Source organism: Limulus polyphemus, unplaced genomic scaffold, assembly GCF_000517525.1.
Source record: "Limulus polyphemus unplaced genomic scaffold, Limulus_polyphemus-2.1.2 Scaffold200, whole genome shotgun sequence".
In the NCBI taxonomy this organism is placed as follows: Eukaryota; Metazoa; Arthropoda; class Merostomata; order Xiphosura; family Limulidae; genus Limulus; species Limulus polyphemus.
In genome coordinates, this window is record NW_013665810.1 from 716,493 (window position 1) to 732,680 (window position 16,188).

The 16,188-nt window shown below is 35.2% G+C and overlaps 1 protein-coding gene across 1 annotated transcript in view; it reads left to right on the top strand.

Annotated features, from left to right (window-relative positions):
• Positions 1-16,188, top strand: part of LOC106478328 — a 209,921-nt gene that overhangs the window by 142,048 nt on the left and 51,685 nt on the right. Inside the window, exon 4 of the mRNA XM_022381933.1 lies at positions 7,195-7,322. Within this exon, the coding sequence (XP_022237641.1) occupies positions 7,195-7,322 (128 nt within the window). The remainder of the gene's footprint in view (positions 1-7,194; positions 7,323-16,188) is intronic.

Genomic DNA, 16,188 nt, shown 5'->3' on the forward strand with positions numbered 1-16,188 from the left:
TTAACATAACAGCAAATGTACAACGTTTCGAAACGTTGTACATTTGCTGTTATGTTAAACTTATATCAAAATTTTTCTTCATTACCCATTTCAAGCCGTCTTCAGCCATTAAAAGTATATTTATATTCACCTTTTGTTTACTTTCATTAAAATGCGTATTTAGATAGTAAGCGCGCATTTTCAGGACAGACAGAAACTGAGTATTAATATAATAGATGAGATTTGACGTGGATTTTAAGACAAACTACACTTGTTATAAATGGCGTGATCTTATTACTCGAATCTTGCTACTAAAACAACACTCGTCACAGACTGAACAGCGTGACCTTATTACTCGAATCTTGCTGCTAAAACAACACTTGTCACAGACTGAACAGCGTGACCTTACAACTTGAATCTTGCTGCTGAAACAAATAGCACTTGTTACAGACTGAACGGCGTGACATTATAGAATCCGTAGATATTATATGTGGATATGAAGATATTCCATAGGCATAATGTACATATGTACGCTAAATAAATCAACAATGATAGAGAGTTCTACTTTAAAAGATGGTTGTCACTCACTTTCATCTGTTTCTCTACCAAACAAGCCCAAAAACAATGCAAGGTTCCATCGCTTAGATACTAAACCAGAAAGTGACCAACCCACCAAATTGTTCATCTTTCTTCTTGTTTCAGTCGAGGCAATTCTGCAACTACTTTATCACTGACGTCAGTTTAAACCTAAATCCACTCTGTGTTTCTGGGCAGTGTACGATGTCATCGCTTAGTCATATTAACTAGTAGTAATAAAAAAAACAACACACACACACACAATTCTAGTATAAACGATGTTATGATTACCTCTTGAGGGTTAGCTTTCATACAGAAATTTGGTTTTTCTTTAAAAAGCTGACGTACAAGGTGAAACAGGAATTACCAGCTAATAATAGACGAACATTAGATAAATGTAGCATTTAGAATACTTAGTGTTTTGTACACTGTACAATCGGTGTCTCAGGGAGTCAATCCTTATGTTATGTATGAAGTGAAGGAGTAAAATAAAAAATCAATACCCATAAATTAAATTTTATTTCAGACATTCATAGAATATAGTAACTTTCAGTCAGGGAGAAAACGTCACGAAACAAGTAATAAAAACATTTTTTAAATGTTAAATGATGTAGGGATGGCTGTGACAGAAAGACTGCAAACAATAATATAGGGATGATACAGCTATACATTAATCATCCCTACATGACTTTCAATGTTAAAATTTAATGTTACACTGTAAAATGCACATTTGACTTTAATATTACTGAAGTTGGAGGTTATATATTTTTGAGTGTTAGTATGGAGTTTGTTTATCATAATATCATGGTCATGTTAGGGTAGGCATCAATGTAGCGTAACTTAGAGCCTCGAACTTGTGTAAAACGAAAACCAAGTTGAGTCAAACATGTCTTGATTATCAAAAACTTTCATACTCTCGCTACGAGGTCGGTCGAATTGAACGACCTTGTAACCATTTTGCACTCGTGCATTTTACTGTGTAACATTACATTTTAATATTGAAAGTGATGTAGGGGATGATCTGTGTATAGGCTGTATCATTCCTATGTTCTTGTTTGCATTCTTTTTGGCACTGCAATCCCTACATCATTTTACAATTGCAAAATGTTTTTCATCACTTTTTCAATCTTTCTGCTAAAACAAATAACACTTGTTACAGAGTTGAATAAAAACCCTATAACCGAGCGCTTTTGAAAGGTGGACCTTTCTTCTTCAGGGGTAAACTGGGCAAACTTGTTACAGACTGAACAGCGTAACCTTACTACTTGTATCTTGCTTCTAAAACAAATAACACTTGTTACAGACTGAATGGTGTGACTTTACTACTTGTATCTTGCTGCTAAAACAAACAGCACTTGTTACAGACTGAACGGTGTGACCTTACTACTTGAATCTTGTTGCTAAAACAAATAACATTGTTACAGACTTAATTTGAAGGGGCACTGTTTGGCCCTGTGGTAGGCTCCGGGTTTGCGAGCTGGGTTCGAATCAATGCGATACTAAGGGATTGTGAATGGTGTCTGTAGGTTGTTGCTGACTGGCTGCCTTCCATTGGGTCAGTAGTTCAAACTAAGGTACAGCTGCATATAGCCTTAGTAGCTTTGATATAAATACAATGTAATACTTAGTACTTAAAGCTTGCTGCTAAAACAAATAACACTTATTACACATTGAATGGTATGTTGTTAGTACTTAACTCGAAACATCCTGGTAAATCAAATAACACTTGTTATACGCCGAACTGTATTACTACTCAACTTGAAACTTTCTAGTAAAGCAACACGTGTTACACTCTGAAGGATTGTTTGTTTTGGAATTTCGCGCAAAGCTACACGAGGGCTATCTGCGCTAGCCGTCCCTAATTTAGCAGTGTAAGACTAGAGGGAAGGCAGCTAGTCATCACCACCCACCGCCAACTCTTGGGCTACTCTTCACTCTGAAGGAAAGAAGTGGGGAAGGAAGCACTTCGTTTACGTATCTTGGAGAGTAAATCCAACTAGTAACATTTCTCTATTAATCACTCAAAATATTTCAAATGAGTTGCGAATCAGTATATAACTAAACAAACTGACGAAAATAATCCGAACTGACAGACGACATTTTCAGGCTTGGTTAATCGACCGTATTGAACCTTTGTGAGTGTATTCGTTAAACTCGTATCTGGGAGAGAGAGAGAGAGAGAAAACGAACTTGTTGGTACTATTCCACAAGGATGGGATACTAAGGAATGTTCAAAAGTAGCAACACTCTCCATCTTAGTAGATTCGTTGGAACTCACCATTTTAGGGTGGGGCATGGCCTGATGGAAAGGGCGCTCGACTCGCAATCTGCGGGTCGCGAACTCGAATTCCGTCACCGAACATGCTCGCCCGCCTTGGGAACGTTATAATGGTACGGTCAATCCCAATTTGCGTTGATGAAAGAGTAGCCTAAGAGTTGGCGGCGGGTGATGTTGATTAGCTGCCTTATATAGAGTTTATTACTTCTAAATTAGGACGGCTAGCGCAGATAGCCCTCGAGTAGCGTTGTCTGAAATAAAAATAAAAACAAACAAATAAACTCGCCTTTTTTTTTTTTGCACAACTTTATTTGAAAGCTGTAGTATAAATAAATCGCCGTAAAATCTCTTGATCTTATTGTCGTATTCATGGAAGCTCAAACACAGATTAAGTATGTAGCATATGAATCGTTTATAACGAATGCCACTGTTATAGTTGGAGCTGTTATAAAAATAAAATAAAAAATACTGGAATTTCTTTGATTTTATCAGTTTTTTTATTATTTTTTTCACTGAGTGAAGTAAGAGTGAAGCAAAACGAACTAAGGTATAATAGAAACCTGAATACTCTATGAATATAAACGTGTTAGGCCTATGTGGGATACGATGAAACTTTTTCGGTTAATTAAAGATTTATTTTCAATTAGTACACTAAACGGAAATGTCCGTCGGATACTCAGCAAGGCTTAGTGAAATCAGCGACAAAATAAGCCAGTCGTGGACTTAACAAGAATGACGTACACATTTTTCAATAAGCGCATAAACTAAACTCTCTTATTAAGTAAGTTGTCGACCTTATTTGTCTGTCTGTAATAGTTCATTCGACCTTTTTACTCTCCAGATAATGATAAATGAAAACTTTATTTCTGTCAACTTTTCGCCTCTGCGGTTTCATTGGGACTAGCAGTACAAGAACTAGGTAGTTGTTTTCTAACTTCATTGCCCTAACCGTACAGTTACAACATTATATATAATGACATAAATTTCTGTGTGCATCTTTTGTGTTGATCCTTCCTAATTGTTGCTTTTTGTACTTACGTTTTGAACTAATTAATGAGCATATATTTTGTGTTAAAAGAAATACTGAAATTTATGCTTGACGTAAGTGTTTGTTTGCCTGTTATCAGTTTGATATATTTCACGACTTAGTTTCGTAGTTTATAATAAGTTGCTGTTTTTCTCTGTTTAGACTTTAATCACAAGTCAATTTTTGTTTCTGACGACTTAGTCCCACATGTTATCACACGTTTTTTACTTATGACGACTTAGTCCCACGTGTTATCACGTTTTTCATTTATGACGACTTGATTGCACACGTTATCAGGTTTTTTAAATTTCTGACGACTTAGTCCCACATGTTATCATACGTTTTTCATTTATGACGACTTAGTCTTGAGTTATAAATATCATATAGAACTATGTTTTGAGTTGTAAATATTATATACATTATGAATATGTCTTGAGTTATAAAATTACCCAGACATAATTAACTGTCAGTGAAGTTGGGACAAGGAAATATAGTACAATAGGCTGAAACGAAATATATTTTAGTCCAAACTTATTGCTATTAGTAAGATTTCATTTGGAATATTGATATTTGAAATTATTGTGATTTAAATCCATAATACGATTTATAAGACATGTAATAATATAATGTAGTTTTTTGTTGTTTTGTTGATAGTAGTTATTTTTTAGAAATGCTATAATAATTCTAGGTTGAACGTTAAAATCTTAATGGATCAACTTTACGTTCACTAAAAATAACCCAAAATGTTCTTACCGTGCTTAACGAGATTGTGATTTTTAGGCTGTAGCTCGCGAAATATTTTGCTGCTTAACTAAGCCTGGAATTTGCATGTTTTGTTAAAATCCTGTTCTTTACACGCTTCAGTGAGGACTAACTGGTGGTGGCCAATCCCTAAAACCTTCTCGCAGTTATATATATTTCATTTTGCAGGAACGTGTGTTTAACTGATGTTCGGTTTCACGTTCCAAGTTAACAAACTTCGTATATCAAAGCAGAAAATCTGAGGCAGAGAAGTAGTAAACTCAGAAGTTCTGGGGTGGTCGAAGCAGGCAAGTATGACGATAAGTTGGGGAATGGAGGGGGGATTTCATTGTGGATTACCCATTCTAACACACCTTTCAGAAAAATAGTGAGTGACGTATTACTTTTGTAATGTTATCCAGTATCAAAGATCCAAAGCATAAATAGAACACTGTTTGGAAATTTTATATTCTCGTCGTTAATGAAACCTTTCGGAAAAATAGCGCATGACGTAATAGTTTTGTAATGTTATGTTTCACATTTTTGATATTGGATAACATTACAAAACTAGAGTGTCATTCACTGTGTTAACTAAAGTTTCGTTAACGACGAGAATATAAAATTTCCAAACAATATTCTATTCATGCTTCACATATTTAATACAAACTTAGGAAACATAGTGAGTGACGTAATAGTTTTGTAATGTTATGTTTTACATTTTTGACATTGGATAACTTTACAAAACTAGAAAGTCATTCACTGTGTTTCCTAAAGTTTCATTAACGACGAGAATATAAAATTTCCAAACAATATTCTACTCATGCTTCACATATTTAATACAAACTTAGGAAACATAGTGAGTGACGTAATAGTTTTGTAATGTTATGTTTACATTTTTGATATTGGATAACATTACAAAACTAGAGTGTCATTCACTGTGTTTCCTAAAGTTTCATTAACGACGAGAATATAAAATTTCCAAACAATATTCTACTAATGCTTCACATATTTAATACAAACTTAGGAAACATAGTGAGTGACGTACTAGTTATGTAACGTTATCTAGTATCAAAGATGTGAAACATGAGTAGAATACTGTTTGAAAGTTTTGTATTCTATTCTTTAATATAAAGTTTAGGGAACAAGACTAAATTCCGCTGTCATTATTATTTCTGACACCATAAAATTGAGGGTAGTTTCAAAGCATTATCCACCAAAGCATCGTCTTTCTTTTCTTGTAAGCTGTCGGAGCGACTACACTGTTGAATGACTGTGTGTGGGGGGTATAATGACAGTGTCACCAACTTAGTTTACCAAAGTTGCTTATCTGTGTAATAATTTAAATATTCGTATTAATTTTCCAACTTAGAAGATGTTCTTGATTATCGGAAGAAACTGACTGTTTTTTATCTTTATACCTTTAAACCTTTTAATAGTAAAATGTAGTTTTCTGTTCAATATCAGCATTGAAAGTTCACCTGGTCTTTCTGTGCCGACTTTTCACACATGGTAAACGTGAATGAGGAGAATACAAATTGACGTCATTGATGGTCACAGTGAAATATTAAATTCATTCTTAGCTGAATAGTTGGTATGCTTAAAACATACTTGTTATATTTACTTGGTTAGAATTAACAATATGTACACTTAACAATGTTTCCCTTACATTTGTACATATGACAATGTTTCCCTTACATTTGTACATATGACAATGTTTCCCTTACATTTGTACATATGACAATGTTTCCCTTACATTTGTACATATGACAATGTTTCCCTTACATTTGTACATATGACAACGTTTCCCTTACATTTGTACACTTGACAACGTTTCCCTTACATTTGTACACTTGACAACGTTTCCCTTACATTCGTACATATAACAATGTTTCCCTTACATTTGTACACTTGACAATGTTTCCCTTACATTTGTACACTTGACAATGTTTCCCTTACATTTGTACACTTGACAATGTTTCCCTTACATTTGTACACTTGACAATGTTTCCCTTACATTTGTACACTTGACAATGTTTCCCTTACATTCGTACATATGACAACGTTTCCCTTACATTTGTACATATGACAACGTTTCCCTTACATTTGTACACTTGACAACGTTTCCCTTACATTCGTACATATAACAATGTTTCCCTTACATTTGTCGTACTGAATCTGTAAACTCAAGTAGGATATGTTTCTTTAGTTTCATAGACATGATTTTTTTTCATTTGGTTAAGAAATACGGTTGAAATTTTACAGCGGAATGGTGTTTCACGATGTGTTCCAAGTTCGATGTCGTTATGCTATATATTTTGAATAGTTTAGCGAAGACGTGATAGTGCATACGTACTCGTAGAAACGTGAAACGAGTTTGTAAAAATTATACTTTCGATTTCCATTCTTCTTCAGTAGGTTTTTGTTTTTGGTGTGTTTCCAATAGCACTTTCCCAACTTCTAATGTGTGATAAATTCGACAGCTCATCACATCATATTTGACAATATTACACAGTTTCACTATACTCAAAAGTTCTACGAAAGAGAATTGACTTGGAAATTAATTCTTTCTCTCTCCTCTTTTTTTTTTTTTCAGAGAACTGAAAGCCATATCTGGAGAATGGATGCAAGAACTTTCATACAACTCCAGCCGAAGAAAAGGTACCCGTTCTTCTGCTCCAGGAGACATCTTGTGGAAAACCCTACAGAGTAGGTTTAGAAAAAGTATGTGAATCGTCCGAATAATTAGTTAATTTCAAAATGATTTATTAATTTTTGGTTTAGTGAAATGATGGATAATGATGTAATAGAAAATATAGTTTCAAGGAGTGATATAGGATTTTACAACAGAGCCCTGGGCCTCAAAGTAAATTCTTTTATCACAGAAAAATAAAATCCTTTAATAGATAATTCGTAGATAAGTATTTCCAGTTTCCTTCATAGAAAAACATTAAGTTTATTTCCATAGAAAAAATTAAGATTCACAGTAAGATTTTTTTTTTATAGCGTTGGGAATGGGACTGGGAGAATAGATCCTGATCAAATCCTTGATATTGGTTGTGTTCTTTGTTTGAAGTAATTAGACTTAAGTTGGTATAAGTCGACTTTAGAATGATGTTGTTAAACGGACAATTAGTGAAACAAATAAAAAAGGGTGTTTTTGAACAACTGGCTCAAAATTAAGCTTTTTTAGGTTGCTCAAGTGAAAAGTTAAACATACAAAACGTTATTTTTAGCGTGCCCCCGAAATTGGATTCTAATCTTATAGCGGTTTTTGCATTGTGTCTAACTTACTATTATTGAATAGCATGCATATGTTGGAGCAACAGAATTGGTATTGAGGCGTGAGTTGTGGAAAACAAAATACTGAAGTTTAGATCGGAACAAGTAAACATTGAAACCTTACCGTTTGCGGGTATATCGATCCGTCCTAAGCCATCGTAATACAATTGGTGATTACCCTAAACCATGGCTTCCTATGGCATTGTGAGATGAGTGTTGATTACTGTAGAGTACTTGGCTGGCATGATTTGGTATATATTTAGTTACTTTGGAGCATAGAAGACTGTGAAAGCTGTTATTGACGAAATACACATGTTAGAAAGAAATATCTACAGTAGTCAATAACAACACTCGTTTGTAAGAAAGTGTTACTGAGAAAGACAAAAAGTTCCAAAGAGCTGAGTATTTTTATCGTTGGTTAATGATATGATGGATTGATTACATTCTAAACCTACCTACTGACGAGTTGAAATATAATCTTTTTTGAAACTTCTGGTGAGAGATGGCACATGAAAGAGACGAGAGAACTACTGAAGTGGAAACATCACAAACCATATTTTGGCTTCATTCAGTTTCTCAATAATTGCGTACATGAACGTACCTATTATTAAAACATATTGAAGGAATAAGGCATCTAGAATTAAAGGAACCGAATAAACCCTTGAGGCTGCTAAAATAAACCGAATTTTGGATAAAACCAAAAGATTCAACAATAATTTTATGGAGTACCGAATAACTGATGCTCATTGGTTGCACACCCCAAATGAAACATAGATGTGATTGCGTGGTTGTCAACATCAAACAGTATTTATGTCAATAAACAGTACTGTAAATTATCAGTTGAGCGATGCAGCACATATTGAAACCCTTCGACTTCTTTTATTTGCTAAGAACCCCCCTCCCCCTCCAGGCCTTCTTCCAAGTTCATTATTGATTTTTTTTCTAGACCCGTGTATCTTGTTCACCTTGGAACCAGCTATACTCCTAGCACGTTCTTTTCCAGAACTTTTCATTTACTCCTGTCATCCTTTCTTCTCTTTCATGCCATTGTCTAGACTCTAGACAACATCCACTTATTTATTCTTTTCCAAGTCAAGAGCCACAATGCAGACAAACTCCACTTTTTCTTTTCTTTTCTGGCTTCTACCACTTCTGATGTCATTACACAGACACCATCATTTTTCTGCTGTATTCTTCTTGAACTACTGATTCCAACATCCTGAAAACATTCATGTCTCATCTGTCTCCTTCTCCCACTTTTAATTCCAGAATCTAGAAAGGAGCTCTTAATTCCTATGTTTTTCAACAATTTCTGATTTCAATACCTAAACTGCACTGCTTTTCTGTAGTCTTCTACTCCAACTTATGATTCCAATAATTAGAAGCATTAATTTCTTTATTTTCTCCTCGTTCTTCTGACGTCAGTAGTTAGGCAACATCCACATCTTTGCTAGCTCTTTCCATTTCTGAATCAGACAGCATCAGATTTTCTTCTCCCATTTCTGTTAACAGTACACAGATATCGCCAATTTTCTTCTGTAACTTTCTCCCATTCCTGATTGGTATTCTGACAGCATCAAGTGCCCTTCTGTATTTTTTTCTCCTCTGATCTCAGTACCAAACAGCATTGAGCTTCCTTTGATATTTTTCTCCTTTTGTGTTACCGATATATAATATTGCAGATTTTTCATCTCTACTTTTTCTTCTACTTCTGATCTCAATACTCAAACAACATCAACTCTTCTTCCGTAGTCTTCTCAAACGTCTGATGTCATGTTGCTAGTACACAGACGAACATTGCCAATTTTCCTTTTGTAATTTTCTCGTGTGATGCCTGTACCCAAACATTGACAATTTTTCTTACGTAGTCTTCTCCCTCTTCTGTTGCCAGTACAGACATCAGCAAATTTTCTTCTTAATTTTCTCCCACCTCTGATGCCAATGTAGAAATCGTCAGATTTTCTTCTCTAGCTTTCTTCCTCTTTGATGCCACCACACAGACAACATCCGTAAATCCGATCCCTGTATTTTCTACTTCTGGTAGCAGTATTTGTTATTTCTTATCCTATGTATTTAGAAACTACAAAACTTATTTGAATTTAAACTGGGAAAATAAGTAGAAGAGTGGTGCAGGTTCCAGGTTTAAGTCAAAGATCAGGAGACAGCTTTTCAAATGAGAGCTACTTAGGAGATAATTTCTGTGTTCTGAAGTTAAGGTCCCCGCGTTTAAGTTAAAGGTTAGAAGATAGCTTTTCGATTGAAAGATACTTTGAAGATAACTTCTGCGAATCAGGTCAGTAGACATTTTCTAGTGCGACTAGTATTTACTGTTCCAAATTTGCATAGCTATGGAACACAGAATCCTATTTTAAGAAAAAAAAAGTTTGATTATACTGATTTGTTTCACAAAAGTACTTAAGATGACTTGGACTTACAATGGGCTAGCGAACTTTGTTTTTACACTTGTACTATTTGACCGGAAAGTTTGTAACGTGTATAATGTATGCTGAATAGTTTTTATTTAAACGTAAGTAACCGAACTTTTGATAAAAGATTTATTCAAGTGTCTAAAATAAATCTACTAATCTTCAGTGGCATAACAGCTACTGTGATTTTCTACACTATTATTGTTATTATTTTTTTGAAACGTGCATGTGGTGTGTTTTATTTGACCAAAAACTTTTCACCTGTTTCAAGGGTTCATTATCAGGGGTGAGGTTAGGCTTAATAATTAGAAAACCTAAAGTTATTTGAAATTCCAGCGCTGCGTTTGTGTTATACTGCTGACAGCAATGCATATACGTATCGATATAAGAGGTAAGGATACGGAAAGTAAAAAATTGTAAATAACATCAGTTATGACGTAACAGTGATGTAACAGAATAGTAAAATGTGAAAACGTAAACTCATTTAGATAATTCACACAAAATTTAACGATGTTTAACCAATAAACAAGATTGCCCCCGGATACTGTCGTGAATTAGTTTTGTGTTTGGTGTAGATTTTTGTGTACTATGGTATTGGTCGGTTATGGGAGCTATCGCCATCAAATAGCTGAGTGTTTACATTTAAACAGGGTTGTTGTTTTTTGTAACGATTTAACACTTTTAATTAATAAACAAGTATGCTAGTAAGTGCTGCTTGAACGTGTTTTGTAAGAGTTTAAGATATTCAGATGTCGACAGCTAAAGATACGGTGAAAAATTTGTTCTGGTTGAAAGAGTTGGTAGTTTAAGTGCGATTCAATAGTGGGGAAAGTCCTATAATTAATTGTTCACAAGTATTTTAACTAGGAAGGAAGTTTAATACTTAATTTCACTTTTTTTTTTATTTCATGAGAAGTGCAAATCAGAATATACTTTTGTTATATTTTAGACCCCAAACCACTGGCATTACAAGTATGTCAAACGTTTTGTATATTTATGAACAAGTAAAATCGTCAATATTTTTAATGCAAACTGTTAAAGCACAAAGAGTACATCGCAAAAACGATTAAAGGTAATCGAATTTTATAATATTAAAGCTATCACTAAGGGAAAAACGCGTTTATTAGTCACTTAGCCCTTAGTTCATTGTTGTGCAGATTAGGGATTTAATAATCAACCATGTGATTTGGAATGTAAATGATTGATTATTCACTCTGCTCTACCTCCCCACCTTCCCAGGTCATCGATTTAAACACGTTCGCACTTATATATGGGGTGACCTCAAGTAATATTGCTTCATTTGTCACTTTGAAGTGAATCGTAGAGTTTAAGGCGCTCCATAAAAGACACTTGGATGTTTCACTCATGAAGATTCATTGGATCAATAAAACACTTGCCGCACAACAGGCAGCTGCGAATTGTTTATTAGTATCTCAAAACGTTACAGTAGAATGTGGAACTGCTTTCAAATCAATAGTGCAATTACTGCGACAACTAGACAAGGCAGACTGTCATTTACAACACAAGCAGACGATCGCTATCTGCCGTATGGTACCTGCTCCTAGATTGAATCAGATGCGCACAACTGCATCTTGATGTCGTGTCGGAGAACAGGGGATTAAAAACGTACATTACTAAGCCAGCTTGTATACAATGTAATAAAGTGTATTCCGCTCACAGGAAAGCACAAAATAGCACATTTTCAAGGGTGCCAATAACCCAGTGGAATAACGACTTGCGGAGAAGTATTATTTTCACAGGTGAGTTGGACTTCACTGTGCGGTTAGGTCATACCCATATACTTATTTAGAAAGAATTTAGAACCATAATTTTATACAGGATAATTACGCATATGGTCTGGCTGTGGTTAAAATGTGTTGTGGGAGGGAATAGGTATTGGTCAAACATACCGACCTATGCATCTTTTGCAATGACATCTTTAATGTCACAAATTCTTCTACCTTTTGTTTTGCCATATGCTGGCGCCATTAGCCACGACTCTCTCAAATTATTAATACTGCCTTTCACTGCGTGTTAAACTGGTTGACACATTTCTTGCAGAAGAGGAGGATTGTCCGAATGGAGTGGTTTGCATAATCATCGGACTTCAGTCCCATCCAGTATATATAGGATTCTCATGGGAGACGCGACACAATGTTCTGGAAACAGCTTTTTCAGATAGCTCCACAAGACCTTATCAACATTCCGATTTTAAAAATGTAACATTGGTGACAGGCTACCCTTGTTGTTCGTGGTGACCGTAATCTGCATTGAAAAAAAATTGGATGAGCTGTTGATATGTAAAGCTATCCCTACCAAATACTAATTTACATTGTAGTCTGAATAACCAATTTTTCGCATTTCATGTCACATAACAGATCATTTGATGTCTCAATTTCATAAAAATTAACTGGGGGGGGGGCGTGATATTATTTTGTAAAAGCGATTTTGCATTTAACTTTTGGGGGTTATGGTTGACACTATTTTGTAGCAGGGATTTTGCCTTTAACTTTTGGGGGTTATGGTTGACACTATTTTGTAGCAGGGATTTTGCCTTTAACTTTTGGGGGTTATGGTTGACACTGTTTTGTAGCAGGGATTTTGCCTTGTGATAACTAAAATATACATCCCGATTCAGTGTAGTCATCGCTCTTAGAAACTAAAATCGATTTAACTGTATCTAAAACTGGGAGAACATAGTAAAACTAAGAAACAAGCATTAATCAGGATCACGTGGGTAAGAATATTTTTACTAATGAAAATGAAGTGTTTATTTGTCTGTGATTTGTACATTAAAGATGGGTACGTATACTGTTTTATTTTTTCTTTGAGAAAGAAGTAATAGACGAAAATATTTATCTCGGTCATTATAACTGTCAAGTTTATATTACTGATATTTTTGTTATTTCTCTTATGTCCGTAATTGGTGCGGTGAGCTTGATCTCTCGATTCTATTCAGCTGTGGCTTTCATAACAGAATAATTCAATTATGTTCTACCGTTCTTCAATTACGTCATTAAATCCTGAATGCATTTTACCTTAAAATTCGTCAAATCGGACGTGCTAGGTGTCGTTATGAATTATAAGTGGAGTACGCTGAAAAAGCGAAGTAGAAGCTATCATCAGATTTTTCACAATTGGTTAAACGAAGCGTGTAATGAGTCCAGATAAATAAACGTTAATATTTCACACTCGTGATGGACACTTCCTGTCTCTTTTTTTTTTCAATAAATCGGTAATGTGGTCCTCTATTTTATAAATAAACACCCGGAAGAAAGAAACACCTACGCAAACTGATTGGACCACTGAATCAGACCGCTCGATAAATTTTATAGCAAAGACTTCAGGTATTAGTGTACAAATTGGAGATCAGCGGATAATAACGATTCGATTATTCGGCTTGATTTGTACGACTTGTAAAGAGATAATTAATCATCTACAACCATTATCAACATTTATTTCGGGGCACTTGCCAATGAAGTGATACATCAGACTACAGACAAAAGTTAAGAATAATAAATTAGAACCATAGAAAAAAAAAAGGGGGGGGGACTTGTACCACAAAAAATGGCTAACGATGAATAGATGTTTTAATGTTCACAACGTTTCGGGCCGAGATGCCTTCTGGGTGATTTTAAACTTTTATCTGCCTTTTCATATTAAAATCGCAGGACTTAGAAGAGGATACGTTACGTATATGAGATACATCTTTACACTAGTATCTGTAAGTAGGCTTACAGATTCCTATATTATACTGTGAAGGTGCATTTCACATACGCAACGAATTTCCTTTTAAATCCAGGCCCAGCATGGCCAGGTGGTTAGGGCGCTCTTTTCGCAAACATGCTCGCCCTTTCAGCCGTGGGGGCGTTATAATGTGACGGTCAATCCCACTATTCGTTGGTAAAAGAGTAGCCCAAGAGTTGGTGGTGGTGACTAGTTGCCTTCCCTCTAGTCTTACACTGCTAAATTAAGGACGGCTAGCGCACATATCTCACATTTGAACAGTTTATTTGTTCATTGTTGGTTTGTTTCAACAATATAACTTCAAGAATGTTTGATATTATATTTAATATGAACTGAATATTTTGGACATCTATATTAGAATGTAACTAATACTGATGGCGTTGTTCTAATTTAGTTTGAACTCGGTTAGATAACTTGTACGTGATGACAAAACTGTAACAGCGAAATATTGAGCTAATAACGATAAGTGGTGGAGATTCAAGTCACTATTTTGTTTATATTAACAGAAATGTCTACTAGTAAGAACTAGTTTGCGTTAAAGTTAAGAAAAAGAGTTTGTTTTACTTTACTTCATTAGTAGAGGTAAGAATAGCTTGATAGATTTGTTGTTTTTTTGAAGCTGTCGAACTTACATACAATATTACACACGTTGATAATTCCTGTAAGAAACAGTTTTGGTGTTATATTCTTGAAACGGTACTTTCATTTGTTAGGGTTTATAAGCAGTTTATAAATTGTGGGATGTTTTACTGCATTAATTGAAATGGTGTCCGAGTAACAGAACGTTTAGAGAAGATTTTTGGTTTCACTGCCGCGGAAATACCGTAAGAGATTAGTTATTCACTGACTATCATAGAAAGATTGAAATGCCGCCATGTCTGATAGTGGGAGCGTGCGGCTTGATGACGGCTTGACGTGTTTTCGTACCCAGCTCAGCTAATGATCGGAAAGTCTATGATTGACGGTGTAGTGCAGTTGTTAAAAGAGTTTAAGTACGGATAATTCGTATTATTCATCGATTCCCGGTCTTGTTGTGATGTTTTATTATACTTGCTACTCTGAAGCTTATTAATGTAGGCCTAGTTCGACTCGCAGTCGTTAATTCATTGAATAAAGAAACTTTTCAAACTAATCGGAAACTCGTGCATTTCGATCGATTGGTATTGTTAACAGAATTTTGTTGCGTTTTTAACTATGACAAGACGACGAAATTAAGCTGAATAAGGGTTTCGCTTGAAGTTATTGACCCTAAAAATATAACGATAATGTAAATTTCCTGTAATTATCGGCTAATATATGACGTTTAATACAAAAAGCTAAGTGCTTCAAGATATTAAGTACAACACAAGAAATTGCTTAATAATGTAGTAACAATAAGACTAAATGTAGTTCAGGAGTTAATGGCGGTAACTGAAAGAAAATGACACCATATTCTCATTAGTTGAAGTCTAACGAAGCCTTTGAACCGGGTTTAATCATGCAATTGTAACTTTTGAGATAAAATCGGAGCGCGTAAGAGAATATGGAGTTGAGGCACTAATTAAAGAAAGAAAGAAAGAAAAAGGGGGAGGCTAGATAGTTCGAGTTAGAACAGTGGTTCCCAACAGGCGGCCCGTGGGCTACATATAGCCTCCGAAAGCCTGATTCGTGGCCTGCACTATGATCATATATTGTAGTGTTGTTCATTATAATGATCAAGAGCAAACAAGCTGAATTTGGGGAATGATGTATTTATTCCTCAACAAGCTCAGGTCGGCGCTTGACTTTATGATTGGGGAATGAGGTATTTATTCGTCAACAAGCTCAGGTCGGCGCTTGACTTTATGATTGGGGAATGAGGTATTTATTCCTCAACAAGCTCAGGTCGGCGCTTGACTTTATGATTGGGGAATTGAGGTATTTATTCGTCAACAAGCTCAGGTCGGCGCTTAACTTTATGGTTGGGGAATGAGGTATTTATTCGTCAACAAGCTCAGGTCGGCGCTTGACTTTATGGTTGGGGAATGAGGTATTTATTCGTCAACAAGCTCAGGTCGGCGCTTGACTTTATGGTTGGGGAATGAGGTATTTATTCGTCAACAAGCTCAGGTCGGCGCTTGACTTTATGGTTGGGAAATGAGGTATTTATTTCTCAA